General features: G+C 40.7%; 1 protein-coding gene across 1 annotated transcript in view; it reads right to left on the reverse strand.

Moving 5' to 3' along the window:
• Nucleotides 1-27,156, reverse strand: part of Moxd1 (monooxygenase DBH like 1) — an 82,608-nt gene extending 55,452 nt beyond the window's left edge. The window contains 4 exon segments of the mRNA XM_028877409.2: nucleotides 1,639-1,722; nucleotides 2,006-2,173; nucleotides 7,345-7,491; nucleotides 26,768-27,156. Of these exon segments, the coding sequence (XP_028733242.1) occupies nucleotides 1,639-1,722; nucleotides 2,006-2,173; nucleotides 7,345-7,491; nucleotides 26,768-27,031 (663 nt within the window). The 5' untranslated portion in view covers nucleotides 27,032-27,156.
• Between the last annotated feature and the right edge of the window lie 733 nt (nucleotides 27,157-27,889).

Consider the following 27,889-nt stretch of genomic DNA (forward strand, 5'->3'; position numbering starts at 1 on the left):
CATCAATGGGTTTCATAGTACCTACTTCAAGGCCTTCTTATCTGTGTTACTGTGAGAGGCTTGTGACAGAAAAGCTACCTAAGAATTCTCAGTGAGGTGTCAAGCAAATGAAAGCCATACTGACATTCCACAGACAGACACAATTATCTTTATTTCATTCCATTCAGTCTTCAGCATTAATGATGATAAGAATAAAGTATGTGAGTGGAAGCAGTTAAGGATTTTACCATCTATCAAGGTTTAAGATGAATAAAGGACTTATTTTGTGAAATGTTTGTTTTCATTTTGGGACCTAGTTTTACATCTGTTTCTTAGGCCAGAAGCTTGTAAATGGCGCACAGTGTTCATGAATATTCTATTTTCTGACAAAGACTTCACTGACATGAGTGAAAAGCTTTGGCCCTGCATTAAGTACATATTCGAATCCACCTTCTGCTTACACATGCATGAAGTCAAAAAGAGCTTCTTTTAGAGGCAAGCAATGCATTTACTGTTGTATGGTTGCTAAGACAACTGTTGGCAAAATACATCCTGTAAATGTTTGGGACTATGTATTAACTCATACATTCCCTGTACCCTACACATCTGTGAAGCATCCTAGAAGCAAAGACAGATCTGGGCAACTGGATGAATACATTAGAAATCAACATATATAAGTCACTCTGGAGGGTATGAGAATTTCCTTCCCTCAGCTTAAATGCTCTGAGCTCGGTAGGGAGAATGTTATGATCGAGACTGTTTACAGCAGAGAAAACTGAGGCTACAGCATTATTCAGTCATTTACCCAAGCATGTAATGATAATGAAAGGAAGAACCAGTTCAAACCTATGTGTCATCTAGAGGCCAGAATCTAGCCATTGACTCCTCTCTTACATCCATACTATTTCATCACATAATCTGGGTGCCAACAGACAGGTAGCAACATCAGGCATTCTATGGGTTCACATTATTCAGTTGGTGATATTTAACTCTGTCTTATTCTATAATAGCCCTGTGAGGTTTTGGAGAGCTTATGGCCTAATTTTCAATCTCTTTGGAACCGCCAATAATTGTCAGAGGCAGAGGTCTGTTCATTCATCAGTTGGATGTTAAAGTTTTAGGAGACCCAATCTCAGGGAATGGGAAGAGAGAACTGCATGTCAAGGGCAAGTGAGAGCTTATCTATGCTTTGAGCTTGTCCAAGTTTTCATTTTCATCAGTTGAGTATCGATCACTAATTATCTTTTTTTCCTATCTTCAAGCAAACACAACAGTCTTCTTTATGACAACATGTAGTATTTTGAATGAAGTAGATATTCTCAAACAACATAAGTGGGAAATGTCACTTTCCTGCTTAGGATTTGTCAATATGTAAACATACTATTTAAAACAGCAGTTCCTACTATAGCAACATCGCCTGCTTACTTTAGATGTGTAAAACTGGAAGATACCTACTGTATATACTGGAAATACTAACTGTAACCCAAACTTTCAATATCTGAAAACAGTGTGTGGATCAGATAAAATAGTTTCTTCTTTCTCACTAACTTCCATATACTTAGAAATCATTTCTATAATTTTTTACTATTTTTCAATTTAAGAAAAATTTTTTTTCTTCATTCACATTAATGAAATTTTGCCCACATGAAAGTCACATACCTTTATTACGTGATGCTTTTCCTGGAATGCAGGAATCTTAAACATTTGGCACCAGTATGTTGTGCCTTTATTTGGAATGGGGACCTGTCTTAAGAAGAAGGAGAAGAAAATAAAAAGTCACATTCAGTTGACATGGCATTAATTTTTTTTTTGTTATTTTATCTTTTTTTTTTTTTTACAGAGCTGAGGACCGAACCCAGGGACTTGCACTTGCTAGGCAAGCGCTCTACCACTGAGCTAAATCCCCAACCCCCGACATGGCATTAAATTTAATAACATGAGCAAATAGTCTTTTACAAACTTCCAGTTAACTCATCTCTCTGTTTAAAAAGAGAAGAGGAAAGAAACAAGGAAAGAAGAAACTTACGTCTTGATTTACCAGATCAAAGTATGGGGAGGCTGCAGACAACACATTGGCTTTCTCTGGGTTCAGCAACCGCAGACTCTTCGTGCCTCGATTTGAGTCATGGTACTTGGGACCAGATTCTCCAGGATCTTCGTGGTGGTAGGCCCAGATAACTCTCACTGTGCTGTCCTGGTAATCAGACATAGGTACATTATGTCTCATAAGGGTTCTTTCCTTGCCATTGAGTTATGTTTAAAAGACTCTACTTAAAGCAGTGTATAAGAATGAAGAAATGAGAATAAAGATATTTAAAGTATCCAAAGAGTTGATTCTAATCTCTCCTGAAGAACCCTAAAATGATCTAATTCTAGCCAAACTAATCAAAATAAAAAGCAGGAATATTCAAATTAATAAAATTGGAGATTAAGAGGGGGAATGTTATCAAAATATAATCCAGAAACTCAGTAGGGAACCCCTTGAAAACTGATATTAATAAAATGGAAACTTTAGGAGAAATGATAAATTTCTAGTTATACATGTGTTATGTAGAAATTTCCTCTAGAATAAAATCTTCCATCTTTGAAGGACACTCACTAATCTACAGGATGTTATAAAGTGAGGTGAAACATTCTGTCCTGGAAGTAACTTCCTTAAACGCGAAAAGTAAACAATTCAAGAGCTTCAGGAAGTCCCTGAAATTGACCAGCTACTCTAAGCTTCTCCTTCCCCAAGTGTATATGAGCACTAAGGACTTCTGAGAGACACACCGACAAATGGAGGCTCTGAGAATACTTTCTAACCAGCTGAGCTATTTAAAAGATTCAGACAAGCTGAACTATCTAGAATAGGCTCAGTTCCCATCTGCCCACATACCTGAAAGAAGTAGAGAGCAGTTGAGCTCCTTAGAAGATAGAGTCCAGCCTGTCCAGCTGCCTGCAAGTTGTACAGTGTGCCCCAGGTTTCCAGCTTGCATAAGCTGTGACCCATGCTGAGGCGAGCTTTTAGTAATGCAGCTGCCTGAGCCACCTCTCACCCATCCTCCTGTTAGTAATCCCAAGCTTGACTTTGGTACTATCTTTACTTTGATTTGTTACTCATTTCTTATCAGGGCGAGTAGATGTTTGTTCATGTCTACCCATGAATATGTCACAACCACATAACCTACCCAAGTTAAACTAAGAGGATATAAACAACTTAAACAGGTGTGTAACAATCAACAAGACTGAAATGGTAATACAAAGTCTCACAACCAAGAAAAGTTTATGACTAGATGAAGTCCCTGCCAAATTCTACCAAATCAATTTCAATATGAATACACAGGCAAAAATTCTTCTTAAAATACTAGCAAACCAAACTCAAGAGCATAATAAAAAGATCATACTCCATGACTAACTTTATCTCATTTCAGGGGTGTGAGGTTGGCTCAATATACCCGTCAGTAAATATAATACAGCACTTAGACTTAAGAAAAGAAATCACCTAGTGATGTCAACAAATTCAGCATAGGCCTTCTAAAAAGTTCAGTATCCCTTCATGATAAAAGTCCTGAAGAGAACAGGAATAGAAGGAACTATCTCAACAAAACAAAGACCATATATGACAAAACTGTAACCAAATATAGAATATAGTAGAAATCTAAGAATATGTTCTCTAAAGTCAAGAATGGGATAAGGGTGATTCTCAACTTTTATTCACTATGGTGATTGAATTCTTAGAGTACTAAGAAAAGAAAAGAGGAGGAAATAGTTATACAAATAAGAGAGAAAAAAGTCAACTTACTGCAATTTGCTATTGACATGATCCTACATCTTAAAGACCCTAAAGATTCCACCAGGAAATTCTTACACCTGATAAACACATGGGGTAAAATAGCAAGATATAAAATTCATTTACAAAAATCAACAGCTTTTCTATAGATCAATAATAAACTTGTTCAGTATGAAATTAAGGAAAATATCATTTGCATGACTTCAAACCAATAAAATGCCTAGGAATAACATTAAACAAGGACATGGAAGAGCTCTATAATCAAAACTTTAAGACACTGAAGAAAGAAAATGAAGAAGTCACTAGAAGATGGAAAGATCTTCCATACTCATGGGTTGGCAGAATTACTATGAAGCAGACATGTAGGTCAATAGAATACGATAGAGGGCCTAGAAATAAATCCAGGAAGCTACTGACAGCTACTTTTCAACAAAGCACACCTTGAAGAAGAGACAGTGTCTTCAATAAACAGTTATGGGGAAGCTGGATTTCCACATGAAGAAAAAGAAAGCTAACATTTTACCCTGAACAAAAATTGACCCAAAATGGATCAAATAGACTTTAATGTAAGACCTGAAACTTTGAAACTACTAAGTGAAAACACAAGTAAAACACTTCAAGAAGTAGACATAGGTGAGAACTGTTTTTAAATAGAACTGGAAATAATCCCAAGAGCTGAGAAATGGGAGGACAGACAGTATCTGCACATCAAAAGAAACACTCACCAGTGTAGATGTAACCAACTGTCTTATTAAATAAGAAACACAGAACCAATGCAAAGAAGAAAGCCAAGAGGTCAGAGCTAAGAGCTAAAACCTTACCCTTCCTCCTGCGGTGGTCCTACCTCTCTGAACCAGAGCTACTTCCTGTGTTAAAGTCTTTATATAGAGTTTCTGTGTAAACCCAACCACATGACCGCCTCGTCACGGCCTGTCTATATAGACCTCCAGATTTTCTATGGTTGGTATTGAGATTAGAGGCATGTGTGTCCAATACTGGCTGTATCCCTGAATACGCAGAGACTTACCTAGCTCTGCCTACCAAGTGCTGGGATTACAAGCGTACACCACCACTGCCCTGCTTTCCTATGGCTTGCTAATAGCTCTGACCCAGGGGGAACTTTATTTATTAACACACCAGGGTAAAGAAACAGCCTGACTACACCATGGAATATGTCTTTCCCAACAGCTCGACAGAAAGGAGAATATTATCTATAAGGAACTACAAAAATTAGTTACCAAATTCCAAATTGACCAGTTGACAAATGGGCTATTGGACAGAGTAATATAGTCTCAAAATAAATACAAATGACCAATAAATATAAACAAGTGCTTTAAATCCTTTGCCTTTAGAAAATTTCAAATTAAGTTTCGAGATCTTTGGGGTTTGCTTGGTAACCCTTTGGGTAACAAATCAACTAAATGAGATCCAGTCCTGGTAATGAAGGTTTCACTTGGTGGCATAAAATGTCTGCTTGAGCTTTTATCGCCCACTGTTTGGTACCTCCATTTCCACTTCTCTCCTAGATGTATATATTTTCAGAAGCTTCTGCAGTAGTAGGTTTCCATATTGTCCCTTAAATGGCTCTTAATGCCAGTTGTCTTTCTCCATATTCCCTTCCTCATCCCTGTCTTCTCCTTTTAGTCTTGAGATTCCATTTTTCCTGTCAGAATAGCCATTGCCAAGAAAACAAATGACAACAAATTCAGGTGATTGTGTGGGAAAATTCACCCTTAATTCACTGCTGCTGGGAGTATAATCATGTGCAACCACTATAGAAATTAATGTGGCATTTCTGCAAAAAGTGAAAAATACAAGCATATAATCCAGCTATTCCACTTCCGGACATATCCCAAAGGACTCCATATCCTACTACAGAGATACTTGTCTATCCATGCTCATTTCTAGTCTACTATTCAAAATAGTTAGAAGATGAAATCACCTTAGATGTCTACCAACTGCTGGACGGATAATGAAAACATAGTACATCCAGACAATGGAACAGTGATATTTTAAGGAAAATGGATCCAACTGAAAATCACCATGGTAAACAAAATAAGCCAGACTCAGAAAGCATCTGTATGTCTTCTTTTTTAAATGAACCTAGAGTTTAAATCATATGTATGAGTGAATTTATGTCTCTGTGTGTGTGTGTTTGTAGGTCCTGAAATTAGAATGGGGATCATGAGAGAGCTAGAAGAGATCTCCAAGAAGAGAGAAGACAGACAGGAAAGTAGGGAAAAAACTATCATGAGAAAGAAAGGAACCAGCCAGAAAGACCTGGAGGCACAGAAGAGGGCAGTGGGGGAGGGGAGCAAGTAAAACAAAGTATAATGGCCTGTTTGTATGAAAATGCTAGAATGAAGTCCACTACTTTGTAGGCTAACTTAAAAAATATTTTAAAAATAAAAAATACTGTTTTAAAAAAAACATTAAATTATTCTAAGACTGGTTCCCCCCCCCCACACACACACACACAACAGATTTTGCTCTAGGCACTCACTCAATTATGGACTTACAGAAGAAGGCAGTTCAATGTCTGGGCTTGTTTATTTTATAACTCAAAGCTGTACTCAGTATAGGAATACTGGGAATTTCCAAGGGGAAGTGAGCGAAACTGGCTTTGGCTGAGCCACAGAGGGAGACTGCCTGAGGGGCCGTGGGATGGGAGAGGTTTGCAGGAGTATAGAAAAAAAAAAAAAAAAAAATGACTGAATCCTTCTACAGATAAGGGTGTTTTGCCAGCTCCTTGGAATAAGAACTCTGAGAATAAATGATTTAGAAGAGCTACTTGTGTTGAATGTTCCCTTGGCTCTGTTCTTTGTGTGGCCAATGACGACAGCAGTATTCCAACTGAATTATCATTGTACTGTGCGCTCCACGAAAAGTGATGCTCGTCTGTTCGTGCGTGCTCTTCCTCCTTCACGCCTTAGGCTGAAGGGTAATCAGAATGACTTCAGACTTTTTACATTCTCTTTTTTGAAGCTTTAGTGGGTTGAATAAAAAGGACAATTTTATTGGTCTATACAAAAAACGAAATGGTAAAAAGCAAACATGGAAAGCACCACAGGAGCGTATTTCCTCTAAATATTTAATTTGCATATTCATGAAGATAATTTTGTGTGAAATCTGAAAATAAGAAACCTCGTATAACATGCCAATAGGTGATTATAATCAACTGACTATTCATCTGGATTTCAGAAATTTACAAAGCCACATCGGTTACAAATCAGATGAATTACACCCTCATATTCAGCATTATGACTGTCTTTTTTGTAATACAGTTCTTTAGACCTTTATTATTTATTTTCAAATTTTACAGGGAAAAAGCTAAGATGTGCTTTTATTATTTTTTTAAATCAACTGACTTAAAAGAGAGCTTCAAAATGTTAAATTTGCATACAAATGCCTTCAATGAAATTTATGGGTTTAAAACTGTGGGAGTTTGCAAAGAAGAGTTTTAAATATTCCCAAGGGCTGTGTGACTTTGCCAATACTGATCGTTTTCAGTGTCTCCTCCTTGTACTCTATCAACTGCTTCATATGTGTAGACACACGTTACCCATGAGAGTGTTCACGCTCACCCTTCTTACCGTGATTCTCTTGTCGTTGGCATCACACGTGTGCAGGTCTCTGGTAAACTCAATTACCGTGTGAGTGCTGTTTTCCATGGCGTAGTCTAGGTGGTAATCCTGCTGGGCATCTTTTTCCAATTCTCTGTTTGCATTTGTGAAGTAGTCCTGTCGCAAAAGGGAAAAGCAAAGATCGGGATATTCTAAAAGCAGAATGAAAATAATGTAAGAGAATGTAGGGGCCGTTCCCATGTCCATTCTTGGTTTGTTCATAGTAAAACCCTCTTATCCAAACCTATTTTATGAATCTTGGGACTTTCCAATGGACTGGATTATTACAAGTCAAGAGTTGGTTATCTAGGAAACTGGTCAATGTTTACACAATTGGTCCATTTATTCTGAGAACTAGGTTATAAAAGTGAAAGCAATTTAAATAACATATCCTGTGATGACACCTATATGTCTACTGGTTTCTATCATATAGATTTGAATCCTTCAGTGAGATCCCAACACCTATGGAAGGAATGAATTGGGATCAACTGTGCCTTTACACTCAGGTCATATTTCATTACATTAGCCATACAATTCATTTTATACAAAATGAATACAGTACAAAACATAATGAGTTCAAAGCACAGAATAATTATCCTGATCTTGCAAATGTTTCCCAAACCCATAGTTGCATAAAATATCCAACTTGCTTGCCAAGTTTCCATTCATCTTATTTCTGCTCACCGAGACTAATTCCTACCAGCTACTTTTCTCTGGCTTCCCAGAGAACTTAGCTACAAGAAATTGGGAGAAGCTTCACTTAGCTACTACTCTGGATCCCTTCACTCTTCTGTCATAAATAAGTCAATAAGGACTATTTGTGTGTGCATGTACGTATGATGAATTTTGTGGTACTGCATGTTAGGCAAGCATTCTACTATGGAATTATGTCCCCAGGCCTCTTTTTACATTATTTACTTATTTATTTTGCAACAGAGTTTTACTAAGATGCCAACGCTGACGTTGAATTTGTTCTGTAGCCCAAGATGGAATCTGAATTTGTAATCCTCCTGCCTCAGCTCCCAAGCAGTTGAAATTATAGGTCTATGCAACCATTAATGTTTAGAAAAGTCTGGAGTGGGCATGGTGGCTTTTATCCGTGGGCCCAGCATTTAGAATGAGACAGGAGGATACTTTAGGGATTTCAGATTTAAATAACATTGTCTAAAAGAAGTTGATAATCTCAACATTACTGAACTAAAATATGGCTGAATGTTATTAAAATTAAATTGATATGTAAAATAATCTAACCACCATGGTGATTTTTCCCCTCGTTTTCTCATTTTTTAGGCTTGTTTGGAGACATCTTTGTACCTTAGCTATCCAAAGGGTGTTAGTGTTTATATATTTAGTTTAGATCATCAATGACTGAAGATCTACATGTCTTCAGGCCTCCAAACCAATGGTATCTTTACAAGATGTCAACATTTCTCTACCCTCACCCTATGTGTTTTCTGTCATTTAGTGAGAATTTCAGCCATGATACTTGAGGGCTCTTTTCCTACCTTCTTTCTATCCTAGAAAATACCAACTCTGCTAAATTATAAAATATACTAAATCTAAAGAAACACATAGAACAGGTGAGATTTAAAAAAAATGAGTGTAAATGAAATTTAGGGGAAAGGTCAAAGTTAAATCATTTGTGCAAACATTCAGTTTATGTCATCATGCACTTCTTAGTGGGAAAATATGGAATCATTTAGACAAAAAAAATAAAAAGACAAAAGTCAATAAAAGTCATTCAGAAGAACACACAAAGTCAAAGTGATCTCATAAGTGAAATGCCTTCCTACAAAGAAAATTCTAGGCCATGATGGTTTCACTTAAAATATTATTAAATATTTTAAGGAAAAGTTAATACCAATCCCTCCTGAACTTCTCTAGAAAATAAAAGAAGAGAATGCTTTCCAAGTCACACTTTTAAATCTCTAGCATTATGCTGATACTGATGTGAGGCATTATAAAGAATTGCAAACTAGTATCTCTCATAGAGGTAGGTACATATTTTTTTTTAAAAAATAAGGACAGAAATAATTAGAAAGTAAATGGCAGCAGTTGAAAACTAATATATCATGAATATAGAGACTTGAGTCAACAATAGAAAAGCAGCCGTCCAATCTTCCTATAAAAAGATCTAACCATAAAAAGCCAGATTTCAATAAATGCCTTCAAGTCACTAGAAGAGATTATTCACAGCCAAACTTCTCAGTGATCATGTGGTAGAAGGGTAGTACTTACAACTTTCAACCATAGAAAGGGAACCAATGAAAGATTCACAAATACCTTCATAGTTAGTAATGAGGGACTGAATTATCCTCCAGCCCATGGTTGGGAATGAGTCTTGGAAGCAAGGCAAAAAAAAAAAAATACACACACACACACACACACACACACACACACACACACACACGCATGCACACGCACGCACACGCACACACGCACAAATGCATGCATGCACACATGCACGCTCACACGCACGCACGCACGCACGCACGCACACAAGCATGCACTGCCCCAGAAGGATATTAACAGCTCCACTGTTAGAGGTCTAGTCTACACCTGTTGTTCTCTGGCCCTATGGTGTCCTCCTGTGCCCTAACTAATGGCCTCAGAGTGTCATCTTTAGTCAGTATCACCAAAGCCCATTTCACTAACAAGTCTTGCTGTCATTTCAAATGCAATGAATCCTAAACTTGTACTCCCACTCCAGATTCCTTGTATATGTTTTCCAGATTGTCTTCAATGACTGGATACTCCTCCAGCTTCCCAAATTCAAAGCTCACCTCTTCTTTAACTTTTCCCCTCTGACTCCTCTCTATACAGACACTTTGGCTCCTATCAAGTCAGAATTTGAAAAAATAATTCACCTTGTTCTGTTTCATGTCAACAACTAGTTTTAGACTCCATCGATTGAACAGCTCTGTTAAGGTTTTCTTTGAAATGTCATTGTATTTCTCCCAGCATGTCATTTTGCATAATATTGTATTTTATTTGATGCATGTGCTACAATACACTAAAATCTACATTCCTGGCTCGTTGTTCCCTGAAACTCAGCCTAACCTGGACTTCCATAGTTGCAATAATTTAATAGTTTAATATTACTATATGCTCCCTGTGTATTATTTCCTTTAAATATTTAACCTTTCCTCATCTTTTTGCCTTGTTTACATTCTTCTTTCCCATCTCTCTGAATGGAACTGAGATACTCTCTTCACTAACATCACCCACTGAAGCTCTCTCTTTCCTTCATGTGGTTTTCTTTTCTTCTATGCAGTTTTCATTGATCATCACTGCAGGAAGTGATCACTGCCACTCAGAATCTTCATTCCTCTGCTTATGTTCTCGTAACAAGTGATAACTTTCTAGAAGTTGTAAAATTTCTCAAGCCCGAGGCAACTGCCAAGAAATGGACAACTAATCATCTTAATCCAATTACATATTTCTACATTTAAAATAGTCAATTATATTGTCAATGGAACCACGCAAAGGAGATCCAATCAATTAATACATGCTCTCAATTACATCATTAAGGTCTGGTGTGGAAGATGCTGGAATGGATTTGGATTCACATGATCGACTGTGGAGCCCAGCTTTCTGGGACACTCTGAAACACTGTCATGATCCTCAGCCCTTATATGAAAAGTATCTTGGGAGACTGAGGTCATGATTTAGGGAAAAAAAGAGAGAGAAATTACAAGGCAACTACTTAATGCAATGAGGACATTTTAAATAGGAAATAAGTAAAAGGTGCATCTGTTTTGTCTCTTCACTGTAGAGGAAAAACTGAACTTGGTGGGCCACAAGGAAGTATGTGGACAACCACCAAGCACAGCCTTGATGGTGTTAGCGTCACACAGCAAAAATGGCACATTGGAAAATCTTCAAGTGCAATTAATTAAGGGAGGGGGAGGGGAGAAAAGAGGGCAAAAACTTGTCTCACATTTCACAACCTTCAAACTTGCTTACTAGGAAAAACAAAGGAAAAAGCAAAAGAGAGCAAAGATCAGTGCTGAGAGTTAGATTGGTTAAGCTCTTTTTTTTTTTTTTTTAAAGGTTTAATGAATTTGTTTCCTGACAGTTTGAGAAAAAAACAAATTGTTGTTCAGCGGGTTAATCAAAGGGGTAGTATTTTTTTACTATCCCCTAGGGAGAAGAAAATGAAACTGGAACACTAAAACATTAACCAATTAAGAATTCAAATATTAATAAAGTGACCTAGACATTGGAATTAACAAAATGATACTGTATCATAATTTCGGTATTAAATTTCCCAGTTCATTTCCGCTGTATCTTATTTCTGCCTAGATGATTAAGCCAAATGATGCCCTGGCCATTCCCTGTTCTACATAGCAAATGGAACCATACACATGTGCATTGCACAGGCAAGAAGAAGGTCGTGACTCAGCCCTCTTCCTGCAGTGCATGATAGTCTGGGACTTCAAATAAGAATAGGAATGTGGCTCACAGTGCACAGGCATTTGTCATGGTAGAATGTTGAAGCCATTATAAAACTTATCACCTATGCTGTAAGTGAATTTATTGTAAATATAACATAAAATAGTGACACGTAAAAGTTCCAATTGAGATTAATTAGAAGCAAGTGGCTCAATTAGTAAGTGCCTGCTGCACAAATGTGAGGTCCGGAGTTCAGATCCCTAGCATTCCTGTAAAAAGCATGCCCCTTTAACTCCACTACCATGGCAGGATGGGTGGGCAGAGATAAGCAGATCCCTGAAGTTCATTGACCAGCCAGCCTAGCAGAATCAATGAGCTGAATCAATTCAGAGAGAGAAAGACTCTGAACAACATTTAAAAAATAATCAAGAAAAGACACCTGATGTCACCTGCTGGCCTGTACACCAACTCATACATATACACACATCCATACTATGTACACACACACACACACACACACACACACACACACACACACACACACACACACACACACGCCTTTTTAATCCATTAAAAGTGGATCTCATAACACAAGAGAGCCAGAGAGGATAGAAGAAACCATAACTTCACGGGAACTTTAAGAATTTAGGAATAAAAACATGCAGATGTCATTAATAATGCCAACAGAAGCCAAGCTTGGCTGTGCTCAGTCAGTCCTAATGTTCTCCAGAACAAACATGAATTGCTGCTACTCACCTTTTTGGTTGCTTTGGGTGGGTCTTCATTGATTCTAACACAGACCCCCCAGCCTGACTTCTGTACGGACTGTCATTGTTCTGACTGTGGACTATTTCATGGATTATATACTGACCTTGTTTATATTTTCCAAATAAAATATCACACAGAACCCTCAAAAGTGAGTTAATAAACCTCAATGATGATGATCCTGTTTGGCTGTATCATGGAAAGTTCACCTCCTGAAGCATGTTCTCACAGAGTATTTCTCCCTGGAATGCATTACACTTAAAAAAAGAAAAGAAAAAAAAAACCGAAGTGTATAATTGCGGTTTCAAAATGCTGTGGGACAATAATAAAGTAAGGTACCCCAACCAGCAGTTGGCAGGGAGTTGACATGAGGGGCTGGCTGTCATTTCCAAAGTAAGATAATGTACCCGAAAGCTAGTTTTGCCAACTGACAGGATCGCTAAGGTCTCTTGTTCAGAAACATGATCACACAGATGTTCAGTTGCTTCTCGCTCATTGTTCGTCTTTTTCCTCCTTTCTGAAATGAAATCTCTGCTACAGAATAGAGCTTTGATGGATGCTGTGTGAAACAGGATGAAGCAAAAACTCTGGTGGATGTAATAAAAGATATGAATAGACTTTGCATCAGCTTGGGGGAAAACTGGATGTAAGCACAGCTGCACAGAGATCTTGAGGAAAAAAAAAACACGACTCCATCTGTCATCATCTTCCTCAACAGGTGCCTGCAGCTTCTCTCCTGTGTCTGCTTCTCAGACGTCCATTCCATCGCACATTTCTGTTCATGACATTAGCTATAACATTGACTGTCTGTATAATAAGCATTCATGTATCAAAGAAGCACCCTCGATCCTAAACAATCAGGAGGCTGTCTAACGCTGTACAGGCAGATTCTAGAAACAAAAATCTTTCCATTTCAATAACTTTTGAAGGAATCTCTTCACTAAGAAACCAAACTGGAACTTCAATGTGCTTAGGAAACAATGTCAGACAGATTTTTCTCTGGGTCTCGTAAGAATTGTTAAATGTCTATCTGAAGTCCAAAATATCAACACTGCTGCTTCGTTAAAGGGCTCTTGAGGAGTGTGCTTTCCTGTCGGTACTTCACTCTGACACACACACACACACACACACACACACACACACACACGGTCAATAACAGCTGGTCACTTCATTTCAGCTTTCATGGAAATAATCTATACAATTATGAGAAATATACAATAAAGTTAATTGTTTCACTCTTCATTCCCAATGATATGCTTTGGCAGAAAAAAATCTCAGTTTTAATCATTCAAGGAACATTATTTTACCTCCATCCTAAGTCATCTTCTAATTTGTAAATATATATATTAGATAATTTAACTTAAGAGCCCATATCCATTTTATCTAGGGAGTGAAAAAATAATCTGTAGAGAAACAGGCTTATTATTTCTTTCGAGGCTCCTTTCCCCTTTTCCTGCCTCTATCCCTTATTCTCCCTTTCCCCTCCTTGCTTCCTCTCTTGCAAGCATGTGTGTGTGTGTGTGTGTGTGTGTGTGTGTGTGTGTGTGTGTACCTATGTATAAAGTATTCGCAGATTACTGTGGCTTCTGTGTGGAGAACAATGAGAATGGTGGCCAGGAGATCGAGAAATGTCTCAGTAATTCCACTGGATTCAGCTGAAGAGAATTGAACAGATTTGAAATTCTCATGTGAAGAACAGTAGGACCTGAAGATAGGGTTTAGATCATGGGTAGAGGAAAGAGAAGAAAGATTGCTCTTAATATTTAACTGGAGCTAGCAAACAACAACAAAACAAAACAAAACAAAACAAAACCCGCCATTTACTAAGACAGGGAAGGCTGGCAAAGAGACAGGTTGGAATAAATCATGCTCAGTTTGAGTAGCCTATCTGAATATCGTGGTGTGCAGGCCAGGGGCCAGAAAGTGCTTCAAGAAAGGTCAAAGAAATGCGGAGGGGAGCAGGCCTCAGAATCTTAACAAATTCATGTTTGACTTTGCTCTTGAAGCCATCCAAATACTGCTTTGAAAGACAAATGTTCTTGTTTGTATGTTCTCCAGATTTAAAGATGAGTACACCATTATACATATTTAAATATACTGAAGTTTATGAAATGGCTAGAGATGACATACTGTCATGATACTGTACCAGGCCCATACATAACTATCCACAAAAATAAGGAAATCTGTCATTTAAAAGGTAATACGAAGTTAAATCTTCCTCTTTTCATCTCTTGGATTATCGGGAAGTGTGTGTGTAGAGTGAAGTTCTCTTCAGCATCAGGCTGTAGCTGGAAGCTATTTCTTAGGGAAACCTAATCCTGGCTGGCACTTAGCAGGCTTTCTCTCAAATACATTCCTATCACGTGTGTGTACATGTCTGGGAGCGCTTGGATATCCTTCCTCAGGTACCATCCACCCCTAAAACTCTCCAATGAGACTCCATCGTCTTGCCGCAACACCCCTCCAGTTTCCATCTCCCCAGCTCTTTTACTTGGTTCTGGAGATCCAAACTCTGGTCCTCATGCTTGTGAGGCAAGCACTTCATTGTCTAATCAATCCATGTCTCTGCAGCTCTTCAGAAGTGTCTCTAAGAGATGACCACACAGTACTACTGAACACTTGCAGTATCAAGTTCATGATCTTACAGTCTCACGAGGCCACCGACTCCTATCTAGAGTCTCTCATCAACAAAAACTGAGGCTAAGCTAGAGCATTCTTCTTCTTCGAAGGTGTGCCAATTGGGTCTTTATTTTTCTGGAGCATAACAGGTGATGTTTGACACACATTTCTGGAGGAAGTCTGTCCACTACATGATAAGGATCATGTCCTTGAATCATTCTTTCGCCAATGAAAACAATGCCAACTATTTGTCTGTCCTTGGGCATCCAAATTTCCAGAAGTTTCAGTTACCTTTCAAATACCCTCATTTATCCACATGACTTTGGAAAATGCTATTCCTAGAAAGGGCCTTTTGGTGTGGTCAGCCTGGGACACAGTACAGTGTCAATATTGCATCCTTTGATATGAACATCTCAGATCACCAACTAATACAACCTCTCTGTGTTTACCAGCCACATTATAATGAACTGAAATGTGACCTACTGAATTAACTCTTTATCACATGAACCCAATTTAGTACAATTTTACAAAGCTGTGCATTATACAGTCAGCTTTATTCAACTAAATTGTTGATCTCCACTTGTATTTTCAACAAATGTTTAGCCTTTGGTTTCTTTGCATTATTTTAGTGTACCACTGTTTTTAAGCCCTCATCTGAAACCTAAGATGGCCACTTTGATATCCTGTTTTGGTATGGATATTAAATATTTATGATTATAATGAATTTGATATTTTAATCCATCTTCTATGATATAATGAGAAGCCCTCTAAAATGCTGTACTATATCATTCACATATACCATTTGTTTAAGACCCTTAAACTACAAGAACAACAAATCAAATGCAAAGGAAAATATAGTTGCTGGCTATAAATTATGCTTATGGAAATAAGCTGGCCTCTAGTCATGAAGAGTTCAAACAATCACCACCCAACTGCTTGAAGTTTGTCCTAAGACGACCTCATGATTTAGTACCCAAGCCCCCTTATCTGTGTATTTAGTGAATGCCTTTTTCCCAAGCTGAAAACCTGGGATACTTGTCCCCATGTGGTCTTCTGTTCCCACAGTTCACAACTTCATTACAGTCATGTATCTCACTTATAGAGCTCTGCGTGTAACATGCTCTGCTAAGAGCTTTAATGCCTATGTTGCTTAATCCTCACAAAACCTGGGAGCTAAAGAACATGATCTGCCTTCTGCACGGAAGGAAAACTGCCACTTAGAGGGGAGTCAGAGTTTGCCAAGGCCACACAAGAAATAAGCAGCTAGTGTTGGTGAGGCTCACAGTCAGTCTAGAAGACTCCCTGCTCTTAGCTGCACTCAGCCATCTTTCTTGAGGTCCTGCCAAGAGCATGGAATTGTTCCTTGGTACCTCAGGGAGCTTTGGCAGCGAGGACACAATCGTCAATCTACAATGTTCCATCCATGCCCTAATAAGATACTAATTATCCACCACTCCTGTACCTCTTCTCCTTCTCCCTGCGCAACTATAACTTGAGGGCATTTTCACAGCTTATTAGCAATCTTGCAGAATGGAGGAGGGAGGGGAATGGTATCTGTTTATGTAATGAGAAACACTAGAGAATATTTCCAAATACAAAAGAAAGCATTAATCCAAAGTTTCTAGTCAGAACCCTTCTCTTGGTAAAATTATAGACCTGAGACCGCCAATTAATAATGAAATAAATGAGGTAGCCTGTGGCAACACATACCATACATTTCACACTGTGTGTGGGTAGATATTGCTGTTGCTTAGAAATACAGCAACCGGTACAGGCCAGCAAAAAGTGTGTAGGTAGAAAGACGTCTGTGGGAAGGAAAGAAAAACTTCTTGCTGAGCATGTTTTCAAACATGCTTCTATTCAAAGGGTAAAAATCATTGCTCTTGCAGCAGCATGTGAATTTGAGGAAATGCTTAGAACTATAGACAGAGCCATTAAATACATCTCATCAGTGTTCCCATGCTATGAATAACAGCCTTGTGTTTCCATTTTAAAACATAGTGTTAAACGGCCAAGCCAGTATTAGCCCATCAAATGGTCACTGTGAAATGGCTTTATATGAACTTTTCTGCCTGGAGTCTTCCAAATGACTTCAAGTTGATTTCCATAATTTCTATCATAGAGCCTGACCACAGAAAATCAACAGTTAGCAGACTTGCCTTCATACTGGAATTACCTCAGAAATCTGAAACATGGCTTCACTCTATCCATATGTTATCTTTATTAGTTAGGGGTGGGTAGAGGAGGGTACCTAGGCCTTGAATATTGCGGTGGGAGTGCCTTTGTAAGTGTGTGCACGTGTGTATGGAGGCCAGAGAAAACCTCAAGTGTCATTCTTCAGGAGTGCCCACCTCACTTTCTGAAACGAGATCTCACACTGGGGCCTAGTGCTCATAGACTAGGCGAGGTTGACTGGCCAGCAAGCCTCAGGAATCTCCCTGTTTCTGCTTCTCCAGAGCAGGGATTACAAGCTTGACACTATGCCTGACTCTTTCACATGGGTTCCAAGGAACAAACTCAAGTCCTCCTTCTGAGTCAGCAAGTACTTGACCAATTGGCGATGTCCCCAGTCACTGGGGGATATTTCAAAAGAAAATCAAAGCACTTCATTTTTGATGTGGAACTAGATGATATCCTTTCTGGTTCTCAATTATCTGCCAGCTTTATCATAGCTCTCTAATCTGCTATAAATGAATCCCTCTCTGTTCTGGACCACCATTGCACCCAGCGTCTGTATGATGGCATCAGCCACCAGTTCCCTTGTTGTGATAGTTTGAATGTAATTGGCCCCTATAACCCTATAGGGAGTGGCACTATTATGAGGTGTGGCTTTGTTGGAGGAAATGTGTCACTGTGGGAGCGGGTTTTAGGTTTCCTATGGTCAGGATACCACCCAGTGTTTCAGTTGACTTCCTGTTGCCTGTAGGATGTAGCACTCCCAGTCACTACTCCAGCACCACATCTGCTGGCATGCTGCCACCCTGTCATGATGATAATGGACTGAACCTCTGAAACTGTAAGAGAGCCACTTCAATTAAATGTTTTCCTTTATAAGGGTTGCTGCGGTCATGGTGTCTCTTCACAGCAATAGAAACCCTAAGACACTTGTGTTAAATGGGTTTCAGGGCATGACATTTGCAGAGAGATTTTTAGTTATTTCTGTTATTATAATGTAATTGTATCACTTCTCTGTTGTTAGTTGTTTTCACTATTTGGTCTTTTGGGGGGCCCACCACCCAGCTCCCAAATAAATCACATACGAAGGCTTATTTTTAATTACAAATGTCTGGCCTTAGCTTGGCTTGTTTCTTGTCAGCTTTTCTTAAATTAGCCTGCCTACCTTTTGACTCTGGGATTTTTCTGTTTCTTACTTCTGTATATCTTACTTTTAGTCTTACTCCATGGCTGGCTGTGTGTGGCTGGCCCCTTCTTTTTGTGCTTCTTGTTCTCTTGCTTTCTTTCTTTCCTCCCAGATTTCTCCTTCTATTTATTCTCTCTGCCTGCCAGCCCTGCCTAGCCTTTCTCTTGCCTTGCTATTGGCCGTTCAGCTCTTTATTAGACCAATCAAGTGTTTTAGACAGGCAAAGCAACACAGCTTCACAGAGTTAAACAAATGCAACATAAAAGAATGCAACACATCTTTGCATCATTAAAGAAATGTTCCACATCACAAACAAATGTAAAATATCTTAAAATAATATACTACAATATTTCCCCTTCCTCTTTCCTCCACCCATACCCTCCCATACAATCCTCCTTGCTCAGAGAAAGACTTATAAAAGCAGAAATTCAGAACTCTTCTAAGATACTGAGATTCCTAAGTTTTCTTATAAAAATGTCATATAAAAAGATGAAAATCTTCCTGAAACACATTGATGTAACTTCTCAAGGGTTGTTAATGCTCTAATTTCATCTGATCAGCTAGAACAAATATTAAACATAAACGTTCACACCAGGGCTAAGAGAGAAGCTCTTACACAAATACCATCTCTAGAGCTTGAAAGATCCTGGATAAGCTTCCTCATCATACTCTCTCGAGCTCTCCTCTGTGTGTGTGTCTCTCTCTCTCCGTGTGTGTGTGTGTGTGTGTGTGTGTGTGTGTGTGTCCCTGTGTGTGTGTGTGTGCATTTAACTGTCTCAGTATTTAACACATGCCTCAGAGCAGAGATGGAGAGAGAGCCCAAGCAGTTTAGATACCTTTTTTTCTTTGTGTGTGTGTGTGTGTGTGTGTCCCTGTGTGTGTGTGTGTGTGCATTTAACTGCCTCAGTATTTAACACATGCCTCAGAGCAGAGATGGAGAGAGAGCCCAAGCAGTTCAGATACCTTTTTTCTTTGTGTGTGTGTGTGTGTGTGTGTGTGTGTGTGTGTTGCAAATAGCTTCTACAGCGTGTTTGTCTTTGTTTGTTTTGTTTTTAATTTTAACATATTTTAACTATTTATTTATTTATTTATTTATTTATTTATTATAGCCTGGCTGCAGTTTCCCCTCCCTCCTCTCCTCCCAGTCTTTTCCCCCTCACCCACACTCCCCACTGCACAAAGAGCAAATTCATTATTTTCTCCAGGTAGATAGTTTCCTACATTCAAAGTTCTCTGAGTTCTTTATTCACATGCAAGACCACCTTCTTCCCACTATGTGATATTTTGAATTGAGAACACTACAGTCAACAGCCAAAGACAATCCTTAAAACTCAGGGTGCTTGTTTTCCTCCTGTTTGGGTTTGTTGGCATCATGGTGTGAGTCAGACACATAGCTGCACCTTCTTTCACCCCTCCCCCTGAATTCTCTGCCCAATATTTCTCACTTTCTGATAATTTTTCATAATTATTTGTTTCTGGAAACCACTCTACCAAAACATAAAGCTCATAAGACCCCTGATGCCATATGGTTCTATGATGCGCACCCCTCCCCTCCAGCATCTAGAACTGTCAATCAATATTGCCCGAATGGAAGAATGAGCAGCCCAACATGCTCTTCTGTATGGAAACCACAGATGATTTCTAAGATGTAACCAAGAACCCAGGGTTCCTGTATAAGATATTGGCCTCACATGGACCATTTGAAAGTTATATGGATAGCAATCTAAGAGACTTACCACAATGAAGGGCATACAAAATCCTATCACAGAAATGAACGTCTGTGACATTTAAAATGGAATAAATATAGTAAGAGACATACTTCACAGCATATATATTTTCACTATTTAGAAAGAGAAACTGGAATGTGTTTTTATGGAGACATTTTATGAAAGAATAAATGACAGCAAACCAGGATTCAGAGGAAATAACTAGGCTCTGGATCTATACGACCTCCCAAAAGTCACTTGACAATTACTTAAGGCCCTACTTTCCTCACCTACAAAATGGGGAGAGAAGGATGTGTGGCAGGAAGTTTGAAAGGAAGTTATCAAACTCTGAACTCATAAAAGACAATGATTAAACACACAAGCCACTAACATTTAAACCTGCAAATACAGTGAGAAGCCAAAACTTTGGGGCACACTGGGTGAACACACAAGCAAACAATACCTTCTTAATAAATTATTTATTTATCCTGCACTCCAGTTGATGATCCCAGGACCACAGTCAATAAAGTCATACTTTTGCTACATTTTTATTGAGAATAGAAGAGGTGTATGTGCATACATGACATGTGTAGGCCAGAGCACAACTTTTGGGAGTTATCTCTTGCCACCATGTGGGTTCCAGACATTGACTTCAGGCCATCAGGATTGACAGCAGCATGTTCATTGAGCCAGGCTCCCTGCAACTACTTCTGCAACTGTCTCTGCTGTACGCTTGCTGTATGCTGTCCTCCAAAGAGATTGTTTTATTATAGAATTTAATAAGCTTAAAAAAAAGGATACAAATCTGAAGCGGAGTGTGTGGCACACATCTTTAATCCCAGGACTTGAGAGGCAGAGGCAAGCAGATCTCTGAGTGCAAGGCCAGCCTGGTCTACAGAATAGGTCTACATGATGGCCAGGGCTACATAAAGAGACCCTGTGTCAAAAAACAAAACAGAAAATTCTGGATTCAAAAGAAATTACCCTTTATGTGTTACTTTCTTTAGTCATGTTACATGCTCTGTGATTTATTTCTCCCAGGCATGAAACAAGGCAGTTATTCACTCGATATGAATTTGGAAGAATCTTCCTAAAGAAATTATTTTTTCCTACTTTCCGGTTCTTTCTTTTTGAAAGTTCTTTACTGGTGATTAATTCTGTGTTACAGGAAAGCATTGTAAGACATCTGTATACAGAGTTTTTATTATTGTTATTATTATTATTATTCATGGATCAAACATTTCCAGAAACAAAGTAGTGTGTAATGAATTCATCTCTCTTGTGAGACACTTTAATAGCACCCTTCTACAAACTGTGCATCAACCAGCCACCCTTCATTTTCTTTGAAGTGGACTCTGGCCTCTCCATCCAAAATTCCCCAAATCTGCCTGTGGTAGCCCAAAGCCTTGAACTCTGTTTGTCAATCTAGGTGCGTTGTTTCCTTGGCTGTGAGGTCAGCTTGTTTCCCCGGGCTAATTAGGAAGCCTTCCATTCTTGTCAGGAGAAGTACACAGCTTCCAGCTGAGGACCATCACCTTGGGTTTGAACAGTGGGACTTGTGTCCCTGTTCCTCAGGCCCAGAGCAAGAAGCTCCTCGGAAAGGTCCCTTCCTCATCTGGTGATTGTGTGTGTGAGGGGGGCGTCCTCCCGAGATTTATAAATATCCCTTAACGATGCTGCAGCTGAGCTGTGTCAGGCTTGCGCGCCTCCAGTGTGCTTTGCCAATGTTGCTTTGTTGCGGTTGGCTGGTGTGAGCTTAAAAAGAAGCACGTTGTTAACCACAAAGAATGCTTACTGTTTTCTGTGATTTTTTAGATCACTCACAGGCACTTCCTCAGGGAGGGGCCCTGGCAGCAATTACCCAGATGCTCAAGACACTGCTCTGCACAGAAAGCCTCCAGTTTCTGAAGGGGCCAACCAGTGAGGCTACCACCAAGGATGACATATGTGTCGGGCTCCATTCACTGGTGATGTCTATCCCCTTAGGAAGGGTGAATCCATTTTTGTGCTAATCAAGAGCACATCCGACAATGATGCTCTCTTCTCTCACTCACACAAACTGGGCATTCATCCGCGGGGTTCCTGGCTCCCAGTGGGCACTCACATTTGCTAAATGGTTCCGATGGGGGTGGGGTCATTGTCGTGTCAAAGAGGGGAAGCACAAGGGAGTTGGCCTGATTCAATGAGACAAAATCCTGTGGCTCTGAGACACCCTTCGAAAGGACAGAGTGTTTCCCACCCAGCCTGGGTCCTGCTGTGAAAGACAGAATAGAAAAATGACCTGCTCAGCACCCCACAGGGGACATTTCCATAAGTGTCAACGACCTAGTTCATCCTTTCTACAGTTTATCCTGAAGATTTCCTGGAGGCAGGCTTCCCTTCCCAGCAATCCCTCCCTCCTCTCCTCCCCATTTGGATTGTAGCTGGTCAAACATAAATGAGGACCCCTCTCCAGAGGGTCAAAAAGTCACAAAACGGGCAAAGTCGATTTCCATAACTAACAGGTCTCCTGGTGTAGGTGCTGTTCATTCTTTGGTTTGTTTGTTTTGATACAGCGTTTTATCCTATATCCTGAGCTGGTTTCAGCCTTGGGATCCTCCGGCCTCAGCCTCTCTGGTTCTGGAATGACAGATGTGTGCCACCACGCTGAGCCTCCAGTATAGTTTTAAGAGTTATGAAGCTTGTTGTTCTGCTGACTCACGGAAATCCAAAGTTTGATCTTTATTTATTTACCTTTAAACCTCTGTAAGCCAACCCGCAAATGTTACCCTGTCATCTACAGGTAGTCCCTTTGGGTCTATGCTGCGTAAATGATTGGCAACCATAAAAACAAACAAACACAGGATTGTTAAGGTTCAGAAATCTTATACTGGGGAGTAGGTACACAGAGAGGAAATAGAGTGGTTAAACAGGGCAGTGAGAAAATTACCAGTAGTTCACCAATTCCTGGTGATCGGAGGTGGGGGTGGGGGTGGACACAATGAGAAGGAGAGGGAATGGTCAGTAAGTGAACATTACTCTCCTGATGGAAGTAATGTCGAAATTGAGTAGGTATGCACGCTTAAGGGTTTAAAGTGATGGTGTTCGATGGGAGGCGTGGTAAGTGGGGAAAGACGTATAGAATCGATTTTACAACAATGGCCACACTAATATATCCATTATCAAGATAAAGTGAGGTCTATGCGCTTTCCTGACTCCATGAGCCTGTGGTAACAGCAGAAGTGTACCAATGACTCGAAGGCAAAGTCATCAAAGGCTATCCACATACAGTTACCATGTGGGCCTCTGAGGATGTCCAATCTGGGACCAGGCACTACGCTGTGAGGAAGCTAAGCAGCCATGTGGAGAGGCCACAGTCACACCACAGAACTGACTGAGGGAGGACCCAGCCATCGTCCCAGACAGACATAAAGGTGAGTAAGCCTTCAGATACTTCTAACCACATACCTTAGAATTGGCACAGAGTGAAGAATAGCAGCTGTTCCCACTAAGCCCGGCTCAAATTACATACTTTTGAGCAAAATACTGGTGATTGTGTCAAACTACTGTTTGGGGCATTTTGTTTTTTGTTTTTTTTTTAACATAAGAATAAATAGTCCAAATAATGGCCAAGGCCCCCAGATGCTGAAATCATCTCCTGGCCCATAATAAGCACTCTGAACAGAAATTGGGCTTGCCTTTTTGTCTCCCATGGATTTTCATACTTTGTATTGATAATTTATTCAACTTAGTTTTTTTTTTTTTTTTCCTTCTTGTCCAAGATTACACCCTCTGTAAGATAGACCCCAGTTGGGTCTATCATGTATGCACACTTTGTACACAGTGCTGTGTAAAGACTTGAGTGGGAGGCAGTATGAGTGAGTCAAAAGTACACACACACACACACACACATTGAAATTCTGTCTTCTCTCTAAAACAAAACAAACAAACGGTCTGTCAGTACTGGATTTGTAGCCCCCTGAGAAGGTAACTCTGGCTTTCTAGTATACCCCAGTTGTTGCTGTGTTCTGCCTGTTCTCCTCAAGCACGCCCCATGCTTAGACCGCCGCCCTCTTGATTTCTCCAGCCATTTGGGTTTGTGGCATCCACTAAGCCAAAAATTCTCTGCCTGGTTGCTCAGGAATTACTCTTAGTCATACCAGAGTCAACACCCATCTGCAAAGACGTGTTTATAGATAATTTGTTTAAAAATAGAAATCAAAGCATCAAGAAGTCAAAAGTGTAAGTTGAAAATGACATTGAAAAGGCTGAGCGGTGAGGGGAAAGCCATACAGTGAGATGCCTGGGATGTCAACTTATGTTAACTCACACAGCCTGACGCCATTGTCCAACTAGTGGTGCCTGCTTCATTCACTAACGCCCCCAGGAACCAATGCCTTTTATGTCATTGTTCCATGCAAAGTCCATTTTCACTGGAAACAGAACAGCATAAAACCCAAAGTCTGCTAATAAAATCATATATGCTTCATTGGAGAAGCACATTTTAGTTTCAATATAGTTACTTAAGATACCCTTGTCATACCAGTGTATGAGAAATCTCAAATAATAATCTAGGGAGAAGAGTCCATTTTAAGTATTAGAAAATGAAATCTCCCACCCAGCACTACTGGCTATAATCAAAATATTTCTTTTTGTTACTATTATTTTTTTTTTACTTTATTCGAAAGGTTTTGAATAGGCTCTCTTGCCAGTTAACTGACTAATAAAATAAAATGTGTCCTAAAAATCAGTAAGGAAATGGAGTGATAAAGGATATCATCCAAAAAAGAAAATGAGTAGCCCTTATATATGAAAACAAAGAACACATTTCTGGACCAACAGAGAGTAGAAAAATGCTATTTCTTGTTCATTACATACACAGTGTGTATTTTTAATTCATCTCAGAGTAGTATGTACCCATTGCTTTAAGAAAATTACAAAATTTCAAAATCAATCTGAAGAACCCTTTATTCTTATGCAATCTTGGGATAGCCACCCACAAGATGAAATATTCTGTGGTTTAGCAAGATGTTTGTGATGGGTCCATTATGACAAGTTGGGTCAGGACTCTTGCTTCTGACTTTCATTTGATATCTAATTGTGTGGGCTTTCTAGAAATGCTGCTCTTTTGGCAAAAATCGTGTCGGGTTGACTTTTAAAGTGTGCCCTATTGCTATTACAAAGCAAGATGCCTCATGCCCACTTTTATATCGTGTGCAGGGGTGTGATACTTACTCTACAAAAACAGCTTTTTAAAAAAACCTTTGCTGTGATAGACATAAAAATAGGTAGTGTCTACCTCAGATCATGGGAGACTAACTAAGCCAGTTGATTAGTGAGGCCTTTGCGTGGGATCAAATCCTTACCTATCAAGTTTCACATCGGAGATGATGCAGCAACAGAAAATTCCCACGTGGGGAAAGCCTGTACTGTGAACCTCATCAAGCTTTATTCTGTCAGAGTTGCATAGTACTTATATGGAGAGGAAGCGATGAATTGGGGATAAAAACGCGATGGGGTGGCTTGGATATTTGAATTGCTGTCATTTTTATTTCCAGCCAAAGTCAGGGTCAGAACTGAAGATGAAATGTCAGGGCACCTCAGTCAGAATGCTGTGAAAACCCAGCTTAGAAATCGGGAGAAATTTCTGAGTCATACACGTTGAAATCGGCGTAGGACATTTTCATGCCTCCCAGGGGAAGACAATTTCAGAACAGCAAGTTTTCATGATGTTTATCAAAGGGTAGTATTCTTGGATGGAAGTTGGCCCCTAACAAAGTGTATATATCCACTATAACCCAAAAGTTGTTCGGTAGCAAAGGATCTGAACCTGTTATTTCACATACCTTTCCCCATACATAAAGATGCCCTTATCAGGTAGCATCTTCCCTCCCCCCTGCACTCCGAAGAGCAAATGGGCAGCGAGCGAATCAAACGAACTTTGTTGCCTATGAAAGTGGAAAATTATCCCTTAATAGAGGATTCTGCACGGAGACTCCGGGCTGTGAAGGTGGCTAAAACTGGCTACCCCCAAAACTGTCAACAACAAAACTTCCTTAAACAGCTCTTCAGGACCCTTCATTCATCTTGTCCAAGATGTAGTCAGTGTTGACCCCGCTCCCGGGGCGTCCAAAACCACCCACTAGAGACTTTCTGCGATTCCCAACCCTAAACAGCAAGATCCCCAAGTGCACCCCGCCCTTCCTCCCAACCTGTCCAGTTAGGTCTCCAAAGCTGTGGTCCTCTTTTTCCTGAGGAGTGGAGGGGAACGCGTGGCGGGTGCGCAGCGGTCTGTTAAGTGGGGCACTAAGACGCCAGAGCGTCCTCCGGGGAGGAAAACTTCCCGGGATGGAACTGCAAGTGGCTTAGGCAGGGACCCTAGGGCGGGAGCGAGTGGCCCCTGGGCAAAAGGTGGCAGGGAAGGGGAGAGAGACTCGCCACGCCAAGCCAGTGTCAACCTCCCTCGAGCTTGAGTGGATTCCGCTGCCCATCCGCTCCTGCACCGCGCTCCTGGGGTGAGCCAGGACGATCGATGCTCAGGGAGGTCCTGGAAGGGACCCAAGCTTACCTGGAGGTAGGGCCGTCCACGGGCCACGCCGCCCACCACGATGTCTGCCGCGGCCATGGTCCCGGTGGGCGAGAAGCCGAAGCCCACGTAGCCGGTCGTGCGCACCTCCAGGCGGAAGGCCAGCCGTCCGCCTTGCCGGCCCCAGCGCAGCCAGTACTTGCCCTCTGGGTCGAGGACGGTGCTGTGCGGGTACCCGCGACCCGAGCTCCCCGCAGCCGTCGCGGGGAGCAGCGCCCACAGCACCAGCAGCCTCCAGCCGCACATCCTCCTGTCCCGCCGCACCTGGGCTGCAGCCACTTGGGGGCGAAGACCCGCACCGCTGTGAAGCCCAGCTTGGGACCGCCCCGGGGCTGGCTTTGCTCACCCGCTGTCCCCGCCCCGCTGGAGCCCGGTCCTACCAGGAGACTTCCTAACCTCTCTCCAGGCATCCACCTGCTGCCACCCATCTCTGAAGTCTGGGCTGGGAGGAGTGGAGTGCCAGGAGCTTCCTGGAAGAAGCAGAGAGAAGGGGATCCGTCCCGGTAGAGGGGAAGGAGGAAGGAAGGACTTCAAGAACTGGAAAGTGATGGGATAGAAGGAAAGCATCCTGCTCAGGACCGCAGGAGAAAAGAGACGCTGAGAGAGTCTGGGGTTTGGTGGAAAGAAAGTGAAGGCACACACACACACACACACACACACACACACACACACACACACACACACACACACACACGGTAACTGCACAGTCTGCATCCCTGGCTGTGAACCTTGCTCAGCAAGGGCACCTAGCTATGCCTGCTCTCCAAGGAAGGCACAGCTCACCACCACCTCCATCTCCCCTTCTTCAGTCTTTCCTCCTGTGTGTGTGTGGAGGGGGAGGGGGGGAGCGTTCTGGTTTAGGAGCTTTCCCTCAGGATCTGATTTGGTTTGGTTTGGTTGTGAAGGGATGGCTTCTGCCAGCGCATCAGAGGAACAGGTCAAGGTCAACTTCCCTTTGAGACCCTTTACCCTGATGGTTTAAGTTCTGGCCATGGGCCTGCTCATCAAAAACCTTGTTTGGTTCATTTGTCTTTGAACACAACACTCTTGCATTCCAGATGCTCAGTACTCATATTGGGGATAAATTAGATTCCTCATTTATGT

This window comes from Peromyscus leucopus, chromosome 8a, assembly GCF_004664715.2.
Source record: "Peromyscus leucopus breed LL Stock chromosome 8a, UCI_PerLeu_2.1, whole genome shotgun sequence".
NCBI classification, from domain to species: domain Eukaryota; kingdom Metazoa; phylum Chordata; class Mammalia; order Rodentia; family Cricetidae; genus Peromyscus; species Peromyscus leucopus.